The sequence below is a fragment of the Amblyomma mixtum genome, unplaced genomic scaffold, assembly GCF_055824585.1.
Source record: "Amblyomma mixtum isolate Tamu unplaced genomic scaffold, ASM5582458v1 scaffold_27, whole genome shotgun sequence".
Classification (NCBI taxonomy): domain Eukaryota; kingdom Metazoa; phylum Arthropoda; class Arachnida; order Ixodida; family Ixodidae; genus Amblyomma; species Amblyomma mixtum.
In genome coordinates, this window is record NW_028317724.1 from 212,127 (window position 1) to 224,779 (window position 12,653).

At 48.7% G+C, this 12,653-nt stretch overlaps 1 protein-coding gene across 3 annotated transcripts in view; it reads left to right on the forward strand.

Moving 5' to 3' along the window:
- The window catches only part of LOC149324511 (ubiquitin conjugation factor E4 B-like), a 118,422-nt gene that overhangs the window by 70,222 nt on the left and 35,547 nt on the right, over positions 1-12,653 (forward strand). For all 3 annotated transcript variants that reach the window (XM_089565466.1, XM_089565465.1, XM_089565464.1), the window contains 3 exons: positions 2,792-2,908; positions 3,005-3,097; positions 4,399-4,596. In XM_089565466.1, coding sequence (XP_089421592.1) covers positions 2,792-2,908; positions 3,005-3,097; positions 4,399-4,596 — 408 coding nt within the window. The remainder of the gene's footprint in view (positions 1-2,791; positions 2,909-3,004; positions 3,098-4,398; positions 4,597-12,653) is intronic.

Sequence of the window (12,653 nt, forward strand, 5' to 3'; positions counted from 1 at the left end):
TCTGTCTTTGTTTGCACTACACACCGCTCTACATCAGAGGCCAGCTTTAGCTAAACTTGACACGTGGTCGTTTTTTCTTCTGCTTTTCTAATCAATTAGCTTTAAGCGATAACATATTCAGTAATATTCTAAATTGATTGACACCACAAAATAAATAAATTAAAAAAAATAAAAAAATTCCTGTGCCCCTTGGTTTCTGTGGCTGTTGGCTTCTGTCAAACTTGACAATGTTATCAGTAGCCACCTGGAAGGTCATAAAAGTCTACCGGTGGCTTTACAACTTTCTGGCGCTCTTTGATTGCACTCAAGATATGTTTACTTTGGAAGTCGCAGTAGCCTTAGCTTTGTTTTCCCAGCACTTGACGCCCTCAATTTCAACTCCTGAGTTGCCAGAAAGAGGCGCCTTTCTGGGAATTTAAGGGTTCACCATATTTTTTTGGTTTGTTCATATAGGAGTGCTCTGTGGGTCTAAATATTAACATGCAGAAAACCAAAGTAATGTTCTACAGTCTCTACAGGTAGCAGCAGTTCGCAATTGGTGGTGAGGTGCTGGAAGTGGCAAGGGAATGCGTCTACTACTTAGGGCAGTTAAAACCAGCAGCAGAGAAAAAACACGGACGAGGCTGCTGCTGGTTTTAAGTGATCATGCACTAACTAGGTAGCTCAACAGTTCACTTCACTTAGGGCAGCTAGTGACCGCAGATCAGGATCATGAGAGGGAAATAACTAGAAGAATAAGAATGGGGTGGAGCGCATATGGCAGGTTGTCTCAGATCATGAATCAGTCAATTTATTTTGCATTTTTTTTTCATATCAGAAACAAATTGCTAGGATAAGAACAAAAGGCTGCCTCATGAGCAGCTTGACAGCAGTCGTTACCCTGTTTGTTTGGCAACGGGTGCAGTAAAACGCAGCTGCACCTACAGCTGTGACAGAGTAAGGAACATATTGTGCAAATTGTGGCATACAACACAAAAAGATATGTGTACAACCGCAGTGCTTATATGGTTAATTTGAACGGAAATATCACATGGTTTAAAGAGTATTAGAAGGCCGGTAGCATACAGGGCTCACTGAAGACGTGTACTTTCGAGAACGTTTAAAGACAGTATACAGAACTAATAAAATGGTTATCACAATTGCTTGGCAAAAACTGGTTATGACATTTACATGGTAAATACAGGCTCCAGTCGTTCTCGCAACCACAAGAAACAAAAACACATTGTGATAATACAAATCTTCAGTTATGCCGCCGCGGTGGCTCAGTGGCTATGGTGCTCGGCTGCTGACCCAAAAGACATGGGTTCGATCCCGGCCGCGGCGGCTATAATTTCTTTGGAGGAGAAATTCTAGAGGCCCATGTACTGTGCGATGTCAGTGCATGTTAAAGAAACCCAGGTGGTCGAAATTTCCGGAGCCCTTCACTGCGGCGTCTCTCATAGCCTTAGTCGCTTTGGGACGTTAAACCCCACAAAACTAAAACCAAAACCAAGTCTTCAGTTATGTCATTGGCACCAGCAGTGTGTCATAATATGTAGTACTGCAGCAAATGATACTAGTTTATAGTATGCCTATTACCTCTTGAAGTTATTAACATTGAACTGCTTAAGACGCTTCTTTGATGTAATATTGATGTTTGTATTTAAATTATGTCAAGTGTTTAGTAAAGTGGCTGCACGATTCTGCAGCCTATCCTGATTTGTACCATGATTTGTATGTGAAATTGGAACTAGCCATTCTTCGCTTGCCCTTGTATCGTGAACTGTGTTGAGTAGTTATGATAAATTACATAAACATAGAAAAGGCGCACATAAACATAGAAAAGGCGAAATATTTCAACAAATATTTCTATTTCAACAAGGCATTCATTCATCTTGTGGCCCGTGTGCTGTGCGATGTCAGTGCACGTTAAAGAACCCCAGGTGGTCGAAATTTCTGGAGACCTTCACTACGGCATCCCTCATAGCCTGAGTCGCTTCGGGACGTTAAACCCCAATAAACAAACAAACAAACATTCATCTTGTACTGATATGTGACTGGAGATACGTTGAGGAAAGGGGACATTTCACTTCTGTGAGTGTTGTGGGGTGCATCTGCTATGTGGCAAAGGGCTTTTTTTTTTTTTGTAAACGGAAAAGCTTATTAATGTTTGTTTGCAATGTGGTGTCGCATACACGATTTCAGTAGTTTATATGAGGAGTGAAGATAGCAATATAAAGTAGTAGTTAACCTTCATTGGAAGTACCAGTCGGAATCTGCAAAGTATCCCATAAGCCTTGTCCAAACATTTTATCACATGGTCTGCATGCATATCCCAGATCATGTTTTCATTAAGAATGACACCCACCATTTTCACTTCCTCTGTTATTTCTATCCTCTGCGAACCCAGGTAGAGGTTAAGATTGCGTTTAACAAGTTTTTGTTCTGGTGCTAAAACGATTGCTTTTGTTTTCCTATTATTTATTTCTAAGGAATTATACTCCATTCTGGCAGCTTGCTCAGGATGATATTTCCCAGTGTTTCAAGTTCTCTGTTAATGCATTGAATGAAAAAGCTGGTGTCATTCGCGTAATTTACAAAAACAGCATGATGGCGTACTGGTGTTATATCGTTTGATGTGCTGTATTTACACGATTGTAAGACGGCTCGAATGTAAGTCGACCCCTCCATATCGCATGTTGGAAAAAAGAAAAACAAAAACCTTGGAGGTTGCATCATAAGCTTGTTGGCCTTCAACAGTAGAGCGCGATAACATTACCCGGCCCTGCGTACTGGTTGTGTGTGCGTGCAGATGGTGGAGGACCCCCTGTGGCTGCCCACACCCCTGACAGCCAGCGGAGGCCGGGAGCTGAGCCGGCTGTCGCTGCTGGGGCCCTTCCTGGCGCTGTCCCCCTTTGCAGAGGACGAGGTGGGGGCCCATCTCTCTTGCGTTGTGACTCAGCAGAGAGATGCCCTTCTGTGCAGGGTTTCAGGGCAGAATGTGTGTGTCTGTGTGTCTATGCAGCCGTCTCTGGTGCGCACCTACTACGAGGACCGGGACCCCGAGCACATCCAGCTGGCCCACCAGACACTGCAGGCCATGCTCGAGGCTGCCAGGGTGGGTTGTCAGGCTAAACTAGGGATACGTTCCCGAATAATGTGGCTTCCTGGCAACTTTTTCATAAGTTGTTGGGTTTAAATTGGGGAGATAAATCCATTCTCCCCGCTGAACCGCGGCTGACCTAGTTCAAAACTGCGCGGACCCCACCCCGTGGTCACGAGCGCATGCTGACCACGGCGGGCCTTGCTCTGCGGAAACAAAGGAACGACACACTGGCTTGATACAAACAAGGCATTTATTGCTACAACAACAGTAATGCCAGCTAGCAACAAAATACACTGAGAAATTGAGGACGTCCAACTCACCAGCGCGGTTACGAGCAAACGTTCGCCCACACTAGGGCAAGGGGAAGCTCCGAGGCCGGACGGGACGGGCTAAGGGGAACATATTTCCACACGAGGACGCCTGCCGGCAAAGAGCGGAGCGGCTCGCGAAACGTCCACGTGCTTTCCCTGTCCCAAGGAGAAGAGCCATCGCTTCCCCGCGCGCGCACAGCAAAACATGCCATTTGTGGCGCTGGTGCCGCTGTGACGCAAGTGCCCTCCCCTGTTAGTTAAAGTAACACAACTAAGGGGAGTGCATTGCAGGGAAGCTAACCACAGTAGGGGGTGCAATGCGGGAAAGCGAACCACAGATGACAAGTGTGTCCCCACAAAGTTTGTAATCATTAATAAAAATTGTAATTTGGAGCTGCAGCTATGTCGTAGAGGTAGAGCATCTGCCTCACTTGCAAGAGGACCGGGGTTTGTCGCGCGAAATTCTCCATCGGATTAAAAAGAGTAAAGTCACGGGTGGTTTGGCTTGGGTCTAGTCATGAATTTTCATTCCCTAGCACAGTGAGTGCTTCTGCTTGACTTCAGTGTGATTTGATTTGATTTCCTGATTTCTGCTTACCTTTGGATGATATATCATGTGATATAGGGGTATCTGATATTGCATAATTCTGCACTTGTGCTGCACTAGAATTGGCCACTCTTTGCATTCTCAGATTACTGGGTGTCCTCTTAGCACTCCTGGCAGAGTGTTGCAGTGGTTAAGCAATGTGCCACTGCCCTACTGCGACGGTAGGTGCTGCCACTGGTGGTGCAACCCATTGCTGTTCCCGGGGCACCTCTTGTGACTAATCATCAGTTGAACTGCCAAGGGGGGCAGTTTGCTCACTGCCCAGTGGGCAGGTCGTCACGAGGTCACATGACCTATGTGGAGGGACCAGACAGACGTAACAGGATGAGGGGATCTTCCACGGGAGAGTGCCAGGACTAATTGTGTGCTACTGCATCCCCCCCCCCCCCTTTCAGGGCCAGCTGCATGGGGTCCTGCGCACCCTGCTGCTTTCCCGCCGGCCAGAGGTGCTCGCCTGGCTGGGGGCCCTGCTCAAGGCCAACGAGCGGCGGGCCCAGCTCCAGGTGGAGCCCCGACATGTCGCCTCCGACGGATGCATGCTCAACCTGGCCGCCGTGCTCCAGCTGCTCGCCCTCAAGGTGCAGCCCTCCAAGGTACTACAGGGCACTATCATCACCATCTGCCTGACTATGCCCCCTGCAGGGCCTCTCCCCATATCTCTCCAGATAACCCTGTTTTTGGCCAGTTGCGGCCACCATATCCCTGCACACTTCTTAATCTCATCCGCCCACCTAACTTTCTGCCGCCCCCTGCTACGCTTGCCTTCTCTTGGAATCCACTCCGTTACCCTTAAGGACCAGCGGTTATCTTGCCTTCGCATTACATGCCCTGCCCAAGCCCATTTCTTCCTCTTGATTTCCACTAGGATGCCATTAGGCTGTGTTTGATCCCTGACCCACTCTTTCCTCTTCCTATCTCGTAGCGTTACACCTACCATTCTTGTTTCCATAGGCCACTGCATTGTCCTTAAGCAGAACCCTTTTTGTTAGCCTCTGCATTTCTGCCGCACAGCTGAGTACCAGTAAGATACAGCTGTTATATATGTTTCTCTTAAGGGATACTGGCAAATTGCGTTCATGCTTTGAGAGAACCTGGCTGCTATAAGTGCTCCACCCCATTCTTATTCTTCTAGTTACCGTATAAACCTGGGTAAGGGCCGCACCTTGTATGGGCCACACCCAGTTTTCTCAAAGGCAATAATAATAAAAAAATATTCATGTAAGGGCAGCACCCAACCTTTCCACGACCCGCCTTTGAAATGCACGTGCTGTGGCCTCCACAATTGGCTCCGGCTGTGAGCAACGGTGCACCTGATTGCGGAAGGCACGTACATGCATAGAAGCTTCCAGGTGTCGCCCACGGATAGCGCCAGAGGCTGCGGCTCATCATAAGGTTAGAAGTGTAGGAAACCGTAGGTAAAGAAGGTGGCGAATCTTGATGAGAATTGACAACACAGCTGAACAAAAATAGAGAAAACCTGAGCATGGTGGCAACTCCCACCACCCCGTTTCAAAGGGGGCGCTCCTATCCATCCATCCATCCATCCATCCATCTTCCGCTGCGAGCTCCTGCTATCTATATTGGCATCAGTATCACCAGCTCCAGCTGCCAAAGGCACGGGTGTTATGGTAGCATGTTAGTTCACCGTAGTTGTGGCTTTCCTATGCTGTTGCCAAGCGATCCAGTTTTAGCATAATGGGCAAGCCTCTTAATAGCTACACGGCTGGGAGTTAGCTCTCGAACACGGTGAGCATTCGATGTGACAGAGGAAATTCGATGTGACAGAGAAGTGCGTCCGATGATGGTGCAACCAACCAAAAGGATGCATTGAGGAACACAAGCTGCAAAAAGCGCGCTTTTCGAGGCAAGCCGTGCCAGTTTCCCGAACTGGAAGAAGCACTGCTCTGCTATGTGATGGAAGTGTGGAACAACGGCTGCGCGTTGGCAGCGGACATGCTGCACAGTTTCTTGTGGGATTAGCGTGCACCAGAGCAAAGCACCAGCTCAGAGTCGAAATGCTCCGCAAGTGATGATTGAACGTAGAATAAATGCCGCTCATTCCCCAATTGGTGTCACGCTTTTACTTTTCAAATTTTTTTCCCACATTGTGTGTATGGGCCACAACCTGAAAATTGGCCCTCGGATCTGGAAAAAAAAGTGAAGCCCTTACACGTGTTTATACACTATTTCCCTCTTATATTCCGGATCAGTGGCCAGTTTGGGTAACTTCATATGGCTGCGAGAGCCAAAACAAACAAATGTTTCTCGCAGCCACTATTTCACAGGTCAAAGAGCAACTGAACAGTTGAAAAATTTTTGCCTTCCTTCAATATCAAGTTTGTGCTCATTCTCTGTAATAACTTGAGGTTCCACTGAGTCCCCAGACGGCATTAGTGCTAAACACGCTTTCCCTTGTATCTGTTGGACACACCTGTGGTGTGTCTGTGATAGATATACAGTAATCCCTCGTTATAACGAAATCGCTTTACTCGAAATATCGCTTCATTCGAAATTTCTTCCGGTTCCGACCCAAACGCATGCATTTTAAGCCGCATTACTCGAAGCGCACGAAGAGCTTGACCCGCTTAGAGCGAAGTGGCGAGCGGAGGCATCCCCGCTGTGGCGGCGACCCTTTGCGCATGCAGTGCGAAATTAATACCACCGACAAATTAGACTCATGCAGGCATAGAACAGGCCACAAAAGTACCAAACCCACGATCGATGACCTGCCTAGTAACCGGCATCAAGAGAGTGTCGAGTGTCCCCTGCTCAGCGGGGCCAAATTCCATGGTGCAGCGCGCCCGAACCGTTAATCTCGGTCAGAAGCGCATTCCTGGTGTTCCCCGTGACAGAACCCACACGAAAAAAATTGGCAATGGCTTATCTCCGGTTAAGCCTGGATATACAAGCGAAAAGCTGCATTTATGCTTTGTTTGACGTCATGGCTGTCGCAGTTTGCGCACAAGGCACTGGGAGCACCACGATAGCGGTGTAGATTTTGAGCCAACTCCCTCGCTACTACTTCTGGGTCTTCTTTTCTTCCTTCCATGGCGAATGTCTGCGTCTCTTCTACGGCCGCCGCCGCCGCTCACACGTGCGTTCTTGCAATGCCTTGCGAAAGAACCTTCTCTTGCCACCGCGGCATAGACCGCGCAGCAGCGGCAAGGGGTAAACTGGTGGCGAGGAGGAGAAGTGGCAATGGAGCGCGCGCCGCGGCGCGCGGCCTCTCCGCCGCCGCCGCTCGGGCGTTATCACAACGCCTTGCGATAACGCTATAAGAACGCGATAAGAGCCGTTAGCAACGGCGAAGGGTAAACCGGTGGCGAGGAGGAGAACGGAGGGGGTGGCGAGGAGGGGGAAGGGCGTGCCGCGGCAGCGCCCACGGGTGGTCCACACGAAGCGCGGTCTTGACGAGCCTAGTGAAGCTTTTCGCTTCAATAAAGTTTTCCTCGCGCTTTGCGATGCCAGAAAACCCCGGTGTCTTGAATGCGGAAAAGTGGCCGGTCATGCTCGATTCGCGCCATTCGACTAGACAAACGGTCTAAATGCGCGTTAGGGTCACTGAATTTTGTTGTTACGGCGAAAACACGTGCGAAAAGCGAACGCGATTCAACGCGGCGCGAGGTTGCGAACGGCGCCGCGTTGAATCGCGAGGTTGCGAATAGCGCCGCAGCGTCCGATCGCAGCGCGCTGCTTGTGTCCAACCTGCTAGATGTCAACGACGGGCCGCCCGCGGCAAACGCGATGACGCGAAGCGGGAGCCAACGCGAGCTCGGAGAGCGGCAGCGTCATGATGACGTAGGGCGCGCTCCTTTAAACCGGGGCCGGTCTCGACGCGCGCGAGCGAGCGAGCGCGTTGAGACCGGCCGTGGCCTGCCGGCCTGTCGATCAGCCTGGATCTCGTCTGGATCGCAAAAATGAGCTAAAGCTTGTTCTTGATATAGATAATAAACTCTGGTATAAGCAATTTGAAAACTGTATCATCTTTGAGGATCGCTGACCAATACTGAGTTGCTGGTAGAAGTAACAAATGTGCTACGAGAAAATTGCGATTTCGCTGTGGCAGTGCTCCGAGGAGGCATAGAGACCGACCTTGAGCCGTTGCCTAGCAACCGCCAGCTGCAGCGGTTGCTAGGCAACGGCTCAAGGTCATCCGCCAGCTTCCTCGCAGTTGTGGCGCAATTAAATCTCGACTGTTTTAGCTTTCTTTTGAGCGGTCGCTTATATCGAATTATCGCTTATAACGAATTTTTTCGCCGTCCCGCTGACTTCGTTATAGCGAGGGATTACTGTATATCCTTCAGGTACAAAACACTGCAAGGTACCTATGCAGTGAAATCTCATTACTTGTTGTATTTCAAACCAGGAGCACTACTTCGGATGTGGGGGGTCTGTGCAGTGATCCAAATAAACCTTCCAAATCTGAATTGCATGAAACAGGTGTGATGAAGCCCCCCTTGCCCAATTTAGCCCAGCCGCATAGTTTGTCTTGGTGCTTCACTGGTCTCCTACTCTGGGGTGGCCTTGGCGTGTTCCCTTTGCTTGCATCCACCTGCTTCTTCCCGTCTGTGCATCCCTGTTTGCAATTTGGGAGCAGTTCTTCGACACTGTCGACTGTGTGCACAAAGCACTTGACTAAACCACGAAAAATCGTCCTTGCCGCTCAGTTTTCATCTAAGACATAGACAACGAGATTGTCCAGGCATTCAGGTAAAATTACTGTGATGCAAGCAGTTTTCTGCATTTTTTTGGAGAACCATTTTTTCAAATGCATTTTTTTTTTTTTTTCAAATTTTTTCAAAGCTGAATTAACAAACAGAAGAATGGCCTGAGGGGCGAGTTGGTGCGTGATGAAATGAACGGAACAAACAGAAGAATGGCCTGAGGGGCGAGTTGGTGCGTGATGAAATGAACGGCGGTGCAACAAGGACTCTAACCAGAGAGGGGACACCACATGCGCACACTGCCAACTGTTTATTGCATGGAAAGGTGGCAGATTTAAAAATAAAACTCAGGCATGACACTCATCGCATTATCGCTCCTAACCCAACACGAGGAAAAAAGCAGCAACATCAGGATAACAGAACTTAGAGGAGGCCATCTCGTAGCAAAAGCAGTGTCAAACAATCGTAGCAAAGGCAGAGTCAAATGCATTAAGCAAAAGCAGTCAGAACCCGAAAAAACAACAAAATGTAAAAGTCAAAAATAGTAACAAAATTTAGGCGGGTTGTTAATTTTGTTACTGTTTTTTACTTTTCTGTTTTGTTGTTTTCAGAATCTTTTAGTTTTTTCTGCAGAGGTCTTGTCTTTTATCCTGATGATGCTGCTTTTTTTTCCACGTGTTGGGTTCGGAGCGATAATGCGATGAGTCTCATGCCTGAGCTGTATGTTCAAATGTGCCACCTTTCCATGCAATAAACAGTTAGTAGTGTGTGCATGTGTTCTCTTGTTAGAGTCCTTGTTGCACCGCCGTTCATTTCTTCTTCTCAGTTAACAATATTTTACTGCATATCAGCGTGATCCGGCACTCGCTGGCTTTTCTGCACTTTACAGCACATATGCATGAACACGGTGCAAATATGGAAGATTTTCAATGCACCTGCTACCTGGCATTCATTGTTAACGGCATCTTGTCTGCCACGTAGCTGTTGGCCGAGGCGTGATTCATCCGATGCCCCTGGCTCTCACTGGCATTTTTTTTTCTCTCCACAGCTGCCAAAACTCCGTCACAAGCATGGTCTGTGGAATTGTTACTCAGAATACACACGGCAGGCTTTGGGATAGTCCACAGACCATACAGATCGTTGAACACAGTACACGGTGTAATCTTGGACAGTGACTTTCTGCACTGAGCAGAGGAAGAAATGCTTGAAGGACGGTCTGCTCAGAATGGAAGTGATGTACTAGATGGAATCAAGATCCGCAAAGAAAAAGAAATTCTGGCGAAGCACCTGGCCCTGACCTTCACCCTGCCCAAGTCAGTCGAGACAGGGGACGCAATAATCTCCGTCCGTCCGCATGTATGCCTGACCCTTGAAGCTGCTTCAAATGCTGGAGGGTTGGCCATGGCTCCTAAAGCTACTGCAACTGCGATACCCGTGCCAACCTGTGTCAGCCAGAGCTCACAGCAAATACAGTGGAACCTCGTTATAACAAACAGTTAAAAAATCGGAAAATAGTTCGCTATATCAATAATTCGTAATATAAAATTTCGTACAAAATACATGCAAGAGCAGCAAAATTCAATCAGAGAAGACACAGCAACTCGGAAGGTGCTTACTTGGGTCATGTCCATTTGTTTAGGCGCAAAGAGCTGCGTTATCGCAGCCTGCTTTCTTGTGTTGATCGTGTTCCGTATCACGCCCTGTTCCACAGTTTGCAAACACTCAACAAGGGCAAACCCACTGCCCTCAATAGCACTGCAGTGGCGGCGCAGTAAATTCAAGGCACCAAGCGCTCCTTGTGAACTTGGAATGTTCTCATCATCTGCGGGGTCAGCCTGAGCTTCGTCTGCGGGATGTTCAGAGACTTCCGCAGCGATTTCGACATCCGTCAGTACAGCTGTGGTCGCTACGATATCGTCGCCGCCTACAAAGTCTTCAATAGTCATTGTTGCGGGCATGTCACCAACAAGACGCGAAAAATCGTTCCAGGTCTCATCGAGCTAGTGGAGCTCTGCTTCGTCGGGATCGTCACTTGATGCACGGGCCTCCGCCGGAACAAAACCTGCGTGCCGAAAGCAGTTGGCAATCGTTCCGCCTTTCACGTTGTCCCATGCCGCTTTGAACATCTGGATTGCTCCCAGCAAGTCGATCTTTAAGTCCTGCTTCATACGAAGCCTCACGAGAAGAGTGTCAATCAGTCTCCTCTTGTAAACTGCCTTGAAGGCCCTGATGACGCCTTGATCTAAAGGCTGCAGCTTGGCCGTAGAGTTAGACGGAAAAAAGCGGACTTCAATATTATTTAGTGCGACATCTGTGTTGTGTGCGGTACAGTTATCAACGAGGACGCACACTTTGCGACCCTCGTGCTCAAGCTCGCAGTCCCAAGCTTGCAGCCACTTCGCGAAAAGTTCACGCGTCATCCAACTTTTCTTGTTGGAAGCATACTCTACGGGGAGTGTGCGGCACCCTTTCATGCATCTCGGGGTTTTAAATCTCCCGATGACGAAGGGTCACAGCTTCACAGTGCCGTCCATGTTGGCAGCAAGCAAAACAGTGATCCGGGCCTTTCCTTGCTTCCCGCCATGGCACGGCTCTCCATGCGCGTCAAGGGTATGCCTGGGTAGCATTTGCCAAAATAGGCCCGTTTCGTCCGCATTAAAGATGCCCTTGGGCTGATATTTTGCAAGGATTTGTGGCCACTCCTCTTCCAACCACTTTTGGATGCTCTCGCAGTTAACCGTCTCACTTTCGCCAGAGATCGTTTTGCCTACGATGTCATAGCGTGCCTTGAACCTTTGCAGCCATCCGGAGCTGGCGACGAAGTTTTCGGAATTAAGGATACAGGCAAAGTCTTTTGCTTTTTGTTGAAGCATCGGTCCCGAAACCGGTATGTTTCGAGCTCTGATATCCAAAAACCATTTGTAGAGCGCCTTCTCCACGTCGCTGAATGCAGGGGGCCGAAGACGCTGTGCACTTGTCCGTGTGGTCTTTTGTGCTTATGCCTTGATGGCATCTTTCTTCTTCAAAATTGTACTCAAAGTGCTCCTTGGGATGCCAAATAAGTCCGCAAGAACGCACTTCTTTTCGCCGTTCTCCACACGCTGAATAATCTCGAGCTTGGTCTTTAACGTCAGCCGCGTTCACCGCCATCACAGCACTACGCACGCCCGCGCACCACACTCGACACGACCACCTACGCAGCCTCCACAAAACACCATGACGACCGCGCACGGCTAACACTAAAACGCAAAAGACAAAAGGAACATTCCATCGCGCCGCTTCTGAAGTGGCGCTGTCAGCGATTGTGAGATGCGAACGATTTCTTTGGCTGTCAACTCTCACTGCCGACATGGCATCTGTGGTGCTGTCGGCGCCTGCGAGGTAGTCCGGAACGGTTGCTGCGCCACATCACACACTTGTAGTGCAACGAAGCCTGCCTCCTGAGGTAGTGCTTGGCATCGCGAAGTTCGTTATATTCGTTTTATGCCGAACTGCGTTCGCTATAAGAAGTTAAAAATACATGTGTTTGATAAAAATATTTCGGAAGAGTTCGATATATTCAATAATTCGTTATATGCGTGTTCGTTATATCGAGGTTTGACTGTACTCATGATTTAAACACTTCGCTTTAATGGCTGCCGCAGTAGCTCAGTGGTTATGGTGCTCGGCTGCTGATCCGAAAGACTCGGGTTCGATCCTGGCCGCGGTGGCCGAATTTCGATGAAGACGAAATTCTAGAGGCCCTTGTACTGTGCACTGTCAGTGCACGTTAAAGAACCCCAGGTGGTCGAAGTTTCTGAAGACCTTCACTACGATGTCCCTCATAGCCTGAGTTGCTTTGGGATGTTAAACTCCAATAAACCAAACCATTTTATTGAATGTACAGTGTTTGTCAAAAATGTGGAGCCCTGTAGCGGTTTTGTTTAGCGCAACTGACAGTCCTCAGCTTGGGAGGGTTGAGGGCTCCAGTTCCTTTGTGAGGTTAG